Source organism: Lutjanus erythropterus, chromosome 20 (assembly GCF_056507025.1).
Source record: "Lutjanus erythropterus isolate fLutEry1 chromosome 20, fLutEry1.hap2, whole genome shotgun sequence".
Lineage (NCBI taxonomy): Eukaryota > Metazoa > Chordata > Actinopteri > Lutjaniformes > Lutjanidae > Lutjanus > Lutjanus erythropterus.
This window is the reverse complement of record NC_139336.1, coordinates 15,812,342-15,823,778: the sequence shown is the minus strand read 5'-3', so window position 1 is coordinate 15,823,778 and position 11,437 is coordinate 15,812,342. Positions and strand designations below refer to the sequence as shown.

General features: G+C 40.3%; 1 protein-coding gene across 1 annotated transcript in view; it reads left to right on the top strand.

The window, feature by feature from the left end:
* Positions 1-240: 240 nt before the first annotated feature.
* nsmfa (NMDA receptor synaptonuclear signaling and neuronal migration factor a) overlaps positions 241-11,437 on the top strand; it is a 55,955-nt gene continuing 44,758 nt past the window's right edge. Inside the window, 1 exon segment of the mRNA XM_084746543.1 lies at positions 241-568. Coding sequence (XP_084602669.1) covers positions 498-568 — 71 coding nt within the window. The 5' untranslated portion in view covers positions 241-497.

Genomic DNA, 11,437 nt, shown 5'->3' with positions numbered 1-11,437 from the left:
TATGAGAGACAGAGGGGGACCCTTTCACCAAAATGACCGATTACATAACAGGAGGCAATAAATAGCCTAAACAAAGATAGACAGATAATAGTTCAAAAATGGATGAGATGAAAAGGCAGAGGTTCCTACATGTGTCCCTCACACAGCACCTCCCCTTTGTGATGATGATGATGGTGATATCACCACCCCGACCATCCTCCCGGTGCATTCTCACATCAATGAGAGAGAGAGAGAGAGGGAGAGAAGGAGAGGTCTGTGTATTTTCAGCCAAACGCTGACAGCTGTGCAGCCTCCCCACGTACGTGCTCACATCCACACAGACAGACAGAGGTGGAGGAGAGAGGCTGCTCTTTTGGGGAGCATCTTTTCCTCCTTGCGTGACATATTTGCTTCCGGATTTCCCATCAACTTTTTTTATACACTGTTTTCACTGTCGCATTCCTCCGTCCTTCCTCTGGAATGATCTGTTTTCCTGCCTGCGTCGTTTCCATGTCAGCATGGGAACCGCCGTGTCCAAAAGGAAGAATTTAAGAAACGATGCGATATCTTCTGTGGCAGCAAAAGTTAGGTGAGTGACAGCCGGAGCTCTCCGCCCTTTGTGTCCGGTTTTCACAGCAGCCTCGGGGAAGACTCGGGAGGTATTAGCGAAGTTGTGTGTGTGTGACAGTTGTGTGTTTTGATGAATTGCCTCTGCGCTATCCCGGCTTAATGCGCAGAGAGAGGAGGCTCTTTGCGCTTTTCGCACGTCTGCCCGACTGTCCCGTTTAGCTCGGGGCGTGCGTCTGGGCAAATGTGTACTTAAATTGCCATTTATTTTCTCCAAACGAGCACATGTAGCCTACCTGTTGGGAGGGCATCCCTGTAAGCCCCTGACAGTGTGTTTTATCAGGACTAAACGAGCTGGATATTCGCCTCTGGCGCGTCGCAGCTTTTTACCTAATGTTGTGAATGAAGCATCATTGTGTAATGAAAGTCATGCAGAGGCAAAGCGAGGGGCTGCTGTGACTCACAGTAACCCTGATACGTTTTCTCAGTTAGACTTCGCCTAAAATAGACCACCACCTGCTGCAAAAAATAGCCTGCCACCTGATTTTCATGCTAATTTAAACAAAAAATGTTTGGAGCATTGACTGGACATGTCAGTGGTCGGGACACATCGATCCGATGAGGCTACTGGCTTCACATCACATGATCCAGCTGTCAATTAATCAATCACCGCGATCGATTACCATTAGCAGTGATTACCAATCACGGGCAGTTATTGGAGCGGTCATACAGGGCAGCTCTGGTAACAGCAAGCAGGACTCAGACTGTTTGGCAGGAGTCCAGCCCGTTAAAAGCTGTTAACGACTCAGTCTTATGGAGCTGTATGGATTTCAGCTGTTATGGCACCATCTCCACCTCCACCATCTTCATCCCGCATGTCTGAGGCTGAGCTGCAGACACGTGTGTCTGTGTTCATATGTCTACACATGGAGTGCAGCGGACCTCCACTGAGATCAGAATAGAAAAAATAAATTAATTAATTAAATAAAAAAAAAAATCGTTTTTCTGAGCCTCAGCAGTGATCTCCCTGCAGGCCCCGGTGTGTGATTTAACTCAGTCAATGAATGACCTTGACTTGTGCAGACTCCCCCAACATCCACAGATGTGGGCTGATGTGATATTACGTCATTATCTCCGTATGTTATATCTGGCTTCCTTACATACACAGTCTGCATATGTGAGCCTTCTTTGCATGCATTGCAGCGCGTGTGCCACCTTGAAAGGAAGATGAGAATGTGATGCTCATACATAATGGCAGGTGGGGTGCCTTGGGCAGGTAGCCTACTGTAAGTGTGTGTGTGTTCGACTTAGGGTGTTTTCAGGGACACATTTCAGACTCAAGACTAGTTATTTGGGGACGGCCTGTGAACTGGGGACAAAAGCTGTGTCCCCAGTTGGAAAAACAATGAATTTTACATCAGTGGTTAAAGGGATAGTTTGAATTATTTCATGTGGGGTTGTGTGAGGTAATTATTGATTGTGTGTTAGTTACAGTAGATGTCGGTCAGCACGCCCCCTCCAGTTTGGGGAAGCAGAGGGCAGTACCAGCATCAAAGCTGGGGACAGAGTCAGCAACAAAAGGTATTGTAGCCATAGTTATCAGTATCAGTTATCTGTTTAAGTGTTAGCTATATTTATATAATGGCAGTTTTGCAGAAAAAGTGGTGAAAATATTCTAAATATAGCAAACACTTAAACTGATATTTATTGGGGTTTTTTGCTAGATTTTTTTTTAGTGGCTAAAACACATTTTGCTGCTGACCTGTAGTACATTGCTTAGCTTCCTACAGTGGAACTCCTGCTTCTCCAAACTGGCAGGATGCCGATCACATCTACTGCAAGTAATGGATACCGACTACCGATACAAATAGTCCCTTTAAGATAATTTCCAACAGTGTGCTTATGGTTGATTAAAAAAATGCTCAGCATAAAAACCCTTGCTCATGCAGATTCTAAGGAGGCCATTTGTGATCTGTCAGTTTCAAATTAAAGCCACTACAAGGAGCTTTCATATTTTGTTGACTGTGGAGGCCCCTGCGAACAAAAGCAGCAGTTTCCCCCCACCGTAACCACAAAATATGACGTTAAAACTGAAATTTATCTTCTTTGGCTTCTTTTTAAATGGCTAACACACCATACACCGTAACTTTGCCTGGAAAAATGCAAACGCAGACTTGTTTTGTCTTATTTAAAGAGAAATCAACCCAGTGGCAGGCAGTAAGAATAACTATATAGTTGATCTTCTCAGGGGTAATTTTGTTTGCTTTTGTAGCACAAAGGCATCAGTATTAAAAATTACTTTCATAACAGCTTAAAAACTCCTTTTAGAACATGTAAAATCAAAGACATTATGCAACATTGTCCTTAAAAAAATCTATTAATCAATAAATCATAACTTAAGATCCACTAGAAGTGTGTGGCAGTGGCTGTTTTGCAGAGATCCTGCCATCAGCCTGTATTTCCTTATTTTATCATTATTTTACTGTGTTTTGGATACTTCATCCACCTAATATATTGGTATTTGCTGTCATGAGAATGAGACTCAACAATCAACTATCTTTCCGGTGTTTTTACTACCAGCTTGGACAAATTTGAGTCTACCTTTAAGATTAGGGTAAGGATTAAGCTGGCAGTGTTTTCCATTCATTCATTTATTTGTGGCAGCCCGCCACAATAAGAACATCAGCCACCACGAATGATTTTCTATTTTTAGAGCTGTGTGCTAGTTTTTCTCGGCTGTGTCTTGAAGGGAAACCTTGATTTGCAAAACTCTTGCAAAATTTGTACTAATTTCTGTTAAAATCATCACTTCTATGCCATCTTTCATGGTTCTGGGGATCTCTTCTAGACATGACCCGTGTCTGTCTCTCATTTTCAGACTCATGATAGCAGGCCTGTCTGCGAACAGCACGATGTTACACACTCTGCAGTGTTTCACACACACAGACTTTATTTGGGCGGGAGGCCCAGGTGTGTTTTGTGACCTGTGTTGGCATTTTAAATTTTTTTATCCATCTGAAAGGGTGAAACCATGCACGACTGATCAGTGGATGATCTGCCCTCTACACCTCCCTCACCTGTTGGCTCTAATGTGTGAGAGGGGTTTAATGTCATCACACACAGACTCTGCAGAGAAACACAGGGATAAAAAGAGTCTTCTGTTTAATGCATATGCCTATTTAAACAATTGTTTTGCAAGTGCAGCTGGTCATTATATATGTAGTTCGGTATAGTGTTGGTTTGAACCTCCCCATGCATCTTGATGTAACAAAATGTTTGATTTCTATACATGATTTTCTTTTTCATTGTATGACTAGATACAGTTTGCATTCAAGTATGGCTACAGCCTTTTCCCTTAAAACTCTAGAGAAGCCATAATGCTTCCATATGTTTTCCATACGTAAGCCACAGTTGCCATTTGGCAAGTAGTCATTATGGGTAAATGTCCAAAGAGTGAATGTAAGCCTATGGAATGTCTCCAAAAATGATAAGTAAATGCGTGTGTGTGTGTGTGTGTATGAGGGAGAATAAGAGAGTGTAAACTTCAAAGCCAACAGTCCTTTTTTCTTAATGTGTTCAATTGAGCTGCAGAAATACTATTAGACATCTGACCTAACTGGTAATAACTATTGAGGATGATACCCTTCCACACACACACACTCAAATTTATGCACATATTTAGTTATTCATACTCTTATTCGTCTGTCTTCAACCACTGTTGGCCCCCCACACGTACACACAAAAGCTCAAACACACACAATTCAGGGTTTAATTGTTCAGAGTTAATGTCAGAATGAACTTTGCCTCCCATAGATGGGAACTGCAGCTGAATCACATTCAATATTGATCAGCCTCTCACCTGCACACGACCCCATGAATATGGAAGTAAGCACTCAAAAGAGGTTTCTCGCTGCTTCGCTCTCAAACGAAACACACAAATATATCTACATACAATCAGGCATGTGTGCATATACTCAGCGCTCTCAACGTTTAATCTTCTTGTGCTCGCTTCTCTCCTCATTTCTGTTTTAAGGGCAGGCTGGACTCAGAACTGTGACATTAACAATCTGCAGTCTGCAGTGATAGATAACAGATTGTTCCTCAGTATGTTTATGTAGAAATGTTTAGTATATTTATTTATTTTAAATTTAAATTAAGGATTTTACCTCTGAAACACAATTTCTTTTTCAATTTTATTTCCAAGGATTTGTTTTTTGAGGTTCAGTACATGAAGTCTTGTTACCAGCCAGAATACACTTTGAGAAACATTTGGAAACAACTGGAATTATCTGTGTAGTAACTGTTGTGATTCAAGACATTTTTACCCCTCTCTGTTTTTGATACTACAAGGCCAGACAGCTAAATCTTTCTTTTTATGTTTGGAGAGGCTGTAAAAGGTCTGTTTACTGCTATTTGGTTGCATCTCATGAGGAAAATAGACTTTTATGTTTATTGATAAATGACATTTGGATTAAAGTTGGTCAGACAGATCAATATGTGCCTTTGTGTATTTGCAGTCTACCCTTTGGCATGCTTCCATGTTCCTGCGTGCTGGGAATTGTGTGATGGGTGAGGCTAGGTGGGCGTACCCCGCCGCCGCCGCCAATTATAGCTAGTGTCCAGCGAGTGACATGCTAATCTCACCGCAGCTTTTACACCATATTAGAGGACATAATACAGTATATAACACTGCTGGTCTGGTAATTAGACTCTGGTGCACACTGCTTCTCAACATTGAATACCTGACCTGGCTGCATGATTGGATGAAGACTCACTTGTGAACTGCGTACTCCCAGATTTCGAACCAGACCAACATGGTGTCTCATTTGGAAACTCTGTCATATTATATTATAAAAACAGTTCACCAAAATATGGTTGTGAAAACAATTTGGGCAAGAAATAAGCCATGCATTTCCTGGATCTGTCTTTGTTTTAGATTGCCAACAATCAGTTTAAAAGTTTTTCAGGAAGTTTTCCAGAGTTGCACTGGATGTCCCTGATTTCCATAAAGTAGCCTAGACCTCAACTTTATGCAAATGAGAAGGGGCCAATGTGATGCCCCTCTTGAAATTTACCGTGGCACTACCAAAATGCATTGCACGGCTGCTTACATACACAAGGAACAGGAAGTGTGCAAATGACAGATCCTGTGGGTACGTACCTTTAGGTCACTTTTGGGGACATTACATAGACTTACATTCATTTTCAACAGAATACCCTAACCCTACTTATAACCATTATTTGCTTACCCCTAACCTTAACCCAAACTTATCCATAACCACAGATCCCAAAATCATCTCATCATTCTATCTCCAATTGGACAAGCTGTCCCCAGTTAAGTGGTCCCTAGAATTAGACTAAGCCAGAAACCCACACAGACACATTTTCCCATGTCTTAAATGACAGCAGGTGTATGTGTCTCTACGTCTGAGTCATCATCCAAACATAACTCTACTCTTTTGGACCCCCCACTGACTTTAATCACTCTCTGTTTCCTATCCATAACCATCAGCTCTACATGCTCAACTACGCTCTGTTAAATTTAAACCAAATCCTTATCCTAACCATAACTCTAAACCAAAGTCCTAATCCTAAAATAGCACCTTAAAGAAGCATCCTCACTCTGCAGGTGTAAATCTCAAGCATTAGCCTGACAGAAGTATATGAAACATTTATTGAATAAGCCAACCTGCCTGTAGAGGTCAAGGCATAGAGTGAGTTTGTTACACTTCAGTAATTTAAAAGAGCAATGAATCTGGCAACCAGCCAGTGCACTGCACACTGTGGAGAGAGTAGTGGTCATTCATTCAAATGGCTAAAAAGGCCTCATACACAGTACAGTATACTCTACATTTTCCTGTCTGGTGACTGGTGCAGCTAGACTGTCCTTTTCCAAAACAAACAAAAATTAGGCAACATTCGCTTGTTACAATACAATAACATTACGTTGGTGTTCAGTAGCAAAGCAGAAAATAGCGTGATGTTCTTATACTATTGCAGATATAGTAGGTATAGAGCTCCAGAACTGGATATAAAAAGCATCTGACAAACTCAACCACTCACCTATTTCTTTCACATGCCACAGTCTTTCTATTCATGCTGGTGGCACTACAGGAAAGTTCAGGAGATCAGCAAAGTAGCTGTGGACAGTATGGCCAATACCATGGCCAATAATCATACCATACTTCATCACTTTGGATTATTTTCTTCTTTTATTTTTAACTTCCATACAACAAAAATAACTGCACATAACCAAAAGGGATTGTACGTCTCAGCCAACAATTTCAGTCTCCTCCTCCATGTCTAATTGTCACTCTTCCTCTGTGGTAGTTGGCACACTGAGAGATGCATTACCAATATCAACTGTTGCTCTCATGTCACACAGTCTATCTGCAGACTCACAGTAAAACATGACAAACCTATTACACGATAGACCCCCTGAAAAGGTTGGGTTTAGGCACCAAAACTACTTGGGTAGGTTTAGAAGACAATCTCCTGATTTGCTGCATAGCCCAAATATATAGCAAAGACACTAAGGGTTAGCTCCCACAGCGGAAACAGTTTCTCTATTGATGGACACATTTGTACCATCGTACAGTATATACCATAATATCGACCAACCCTAGTCATAAGGATTTATCCTTAGATATCTGAAGCAAATGCTGTGGCAATCAGTCCCATAGCTGTCAAAGCATGCCATGAAAAAACCAAAATGTCCACCTGTTGGAGCCGTTAGAGGTTAAGTCAGGAAATCGTGAAAGTTAGTGTGATTTATTCTCTTGGGACCACTAGTGTCAGATTTAATGGTAATCCATCCAGTAGTTTTTGAGATATTTCAGTCTGGACCAAAGTGGTGGGCAGACCAACACTGCAATCGCTAGAACCACGCTGCTATGACTTAAAATGACCTCTGGTGTGTCTTTGTTCTGCCGACGGGTGTGCCACAACAAAAAACACTCATAAGAGTCATTTTGCTAAGCTCTGGCAGATGGCCCATTTTGTCACTGAGGATTTATGAGGACTTGGTAGAGGACAGCAAACAAGTGTGAATGACCACAATCACAGGAATACATACGAACAATAAACACTAAAGAGACACTGTCTTCTTGTCACTGGTGTTCCTCTGCCCGTCTCATCTTATGCATGTTTATGGATTGCTGGTTATGAAACAGGTCACACTCTCCCCTCCAGCAGCTCATGAGAAGCAGCGAGCGACTGAGAGCGAGGGGGGAAAAGAGAGGAGAGATTACCTCCAATTTACACACCAGAATTCTGCGACATTGAGTGAAAAAGCAAATGCTTTGATCTTCTATCAGCCAGAGAGGAGAGCTGTGCTCGGCTGAAGGGCATCGGACAACGGCGTTCACTGAGCTGTGGGGGAGTGATAGATGGCATGAAAGATGAAAGGATTGGGGTTTTTTTTCTTTACAGACTGATGCAAATGAGATATTGTTTCTTAATGTATTCTGGCCAGTCGACAGGTGCAACTGTCTTTGTTGTGGTCCTGCAGTCACTCTGTTTGTGGGGTCAAGGGCTATTACGTAATTGGTTTTTGAAATAACAGCTATTCAGATTCACTCAAGCTCAACATTGGGGGAGACTATTTTTCATGAGAATCTGGTCATTCTATGCTAAAATCTTGCTTTTAGATTTTTAGTAGTATGCTATGCTCAGTGCCTCCACATTTGAGCAGTGTTGGGTAACATTACTTTTAAAAGTAACTTGTTGCAATACAAACTTAGTGCTTTAAAAAGTAACCATTGTTACAGTGTTATCTACTGCCACCCACCATTTTGTAATTCCTTGCCTGGTCATATTATCCAGTGGCCATGTAGCCTACTGTACATCTACCTTTAAACGTATTGACTCTACTTTCCAAAGGTGAGTCAATAATGCCATGGATCAAAATTATTGCAAGGGACAATTTAGTTATCCCTAGATATTGGTGGGGACATGTCCCCACTGTCCCAACCCACTTCTACACCCTTCGTATTGTTACTGCATAGCCTCGTCTGTGGCCCATAATCTGTAATTCTGTAGACTAACTCTTCATTAACCATGATGTTGAATTACAACGGTTTTTTTGTAATTCAACTGAGATGAAAAAAGCTGAATTATTTACAGTATATGAAAATTAATAGAAACTGAAGGTACTTGAACAGCCTTTGTGCAGCTTTTTGGCTTCTAACAATCTGACAGCCAACTTGGCAGTGCCATATTATACAACTGCCTCCATGAGAACAATAAAACACAGGCTTGTGTAGCCTACAGTAGATCACACAGGCTTTTAAAATCACATAGACACATATAACCGGCGCTCTCTGTAGTTAACTCAGTTATAACACAGATGTTTTTCAGAACATGTGTCAGGTAGTGGGTTCCTCTGACAAGACTTAAAAAGCCTCTCCAGAGTCACACTGAATAGTGTTGGAGTATTGACTCAAGACAGATTTGATTATGGAGACTTTGTTCAATACATCCATTTCAAGACCTAACTTGAGATACTCCACAATATCAGTGTCCAAAGAGACTGTAGGCTACTCTGTGATGCTCAGAGTTTCCTCTGACGACAAGTGCAGTGGTTGAAATACGGTAAATGGTAATTGTTGTAGTTGTTGTAGTTTAACAGATTACTTACATGAAAACATAAATAACTGATGACTTGAATTGCAAAACCAATGCATTATGTTGCTTGTTACAACAAAAAAGTACTTGAACATGGTACTTTGTAGTGCATAACCCCCAACACTACATTTAACCCAAGCAAATATTTATCACATCTATCTCCCTCCTTATTCCCAAGGTGCAATTCTTTGTCATAAATATGCTGAACAAGGCAGATTTTATTGATTACAGTCAGAAGGATGATTAGGGCTCCCGCAGTGTTGTGACTGTTTGTCTGTCTGTATGTTATGGTGAATATTTGCACTCTTTTTTTGTATTCTTTGACAAAGCAATCTCAGCCCAAGTTTTCTTGAACTTTATCTACACTTCCAAAACATAAAATGTATGTTCTGCCACTTTTTCATATTAAAACAACAGCAAAAGTTCATGTTACGTTTAGACACATTCGCCATTCGTCATGTTTTCCCTTAAGTTATAGCAACTAGTCAGAAACACACCATTACTTTAAAAAAAATAATGGATTTCTCTGGGTTTGATCATCGTTGGAAACATTTGGGATAATGTAAGTACACAACCCAACCTATCATGGATTAAAAAATTAATGTTAAATATATACAGGCTACTACAGAGAGATAAATGAGTGCTGTGTGTTAGTGTGTGTGTGAATCACTTGCATCACTCAGCATTGTATATGGTAGGACATTTGAGTCACTGATATTTTAATCAGCTCCTCAATCAAGTACTTTGTTCCCACATGTCCCATAATGCACCACACTTCAAGACTGCAATTAACATTCCCAAGTCCCTTTGGCCCTCAGCACATGCAACAAGCCTCTCAACAGGTTCTCATCACCCCAGCTGTGCATTTATGTGTGTATGCTCCTCCGTGTGTGTGTGTGTGTGTGTGTGTGTGTGTTTGTAGGCGACCCAATTCAATTAGACCATCTGAGAGGTGGATTCGATTAAGGAGCATTAAGAGTGAGGAATCTCTTTGCTTGGCAGGTCATTGTTTACAGTGGAGAGACGCCCAGGGAGACATCAGCTCTGATGATATTCAGACCAATGGGAACACTGCCAGGGGAGTTATGGCCTGTTTTCAGTCATGAGAAGCTTGTCCTCTAAAGATATATGGTCACGGTGTTAAACAGCATCAGAATCCACAGGGGAAAAACATGAGATGGTTAGATAAGGGTCAATAACAGAATGAAATACTGTACATGGCAGCATTATAACATAAGAACCTGTATGACAGCTTTTTAATCTCAGAGTAACCTGCAGTCTTCAGGGTCTATATTTAAGTTCTTGGTCAAAATTACCGCTCAAACTGTCTTAACTGTTTTTTCTTCTTTTTAAATATTTATGTCTAGTATTAGCATATAGCATATATCTGGTTATTGAGAGTGATATGACAAGAATTTCTTTTGCACATGGTAACATGTTGTGAAATGTTGCAAAACAAGTCATCAGGAGACTTCATAATGAGCTCTGAGACTTTCTTTTGAGTGGGATTTGTATGGATTGTTATTTATTGGCATTTCCAAGTTCTACTTGTGTGTTTTCACTCATACAGTACAGGTGTCATGTTTTCGATTCTAAACTTAAAATTTATGGACATGAGCTCAATCAAAAATCGATCAAAATTCAAAGCAGATTTGGTGATTCACCTGGTATTTTTTTTCTTTCCACCTTGGCCTACTTGTCCAAAAAAAAAAAAAAAAATCAAAGATGACACAGTAGCTTACAGGTAGCCTGCAGTTTAGAAGTTTAAACTGAAAGATTAAATTCTGACACCCTGTGATATTTTATTATATTTTAGTTTTAGGAGGAATGGAAAAAATCAGTGGGAAAAATAATCAAAATGTTTAGCATGTGAATATTAAGTAAACACAGCCTCATAAAATTTACAACAAGAGTGCACCTTTAATAATTAGTGTTATCAACAAGTCAACATGATATTGATGATCATGAATTGAACTGTGACACAGTGCAAAAGCACTGCATTCTTGCATATTTGCCATATAAAAGGGTTAAGATCTGCTCCTCTTTTCCAAATGGTCATCCTATCTAATCATCTTATAGAAATAGGGATATATTTGACATCTAATTATATTGACCTTTACCTAAAATTCACACATTACATTTATTTTAATATATGTCGTCTTGGAAGTGGACAAAGCAATTTGCTGATTTTTAGCAAAAGATGAGTCACATATCCAAATGTGGGTGGGCATTTTACACCTGTCAGGAAAAAACATTTGATTGATGA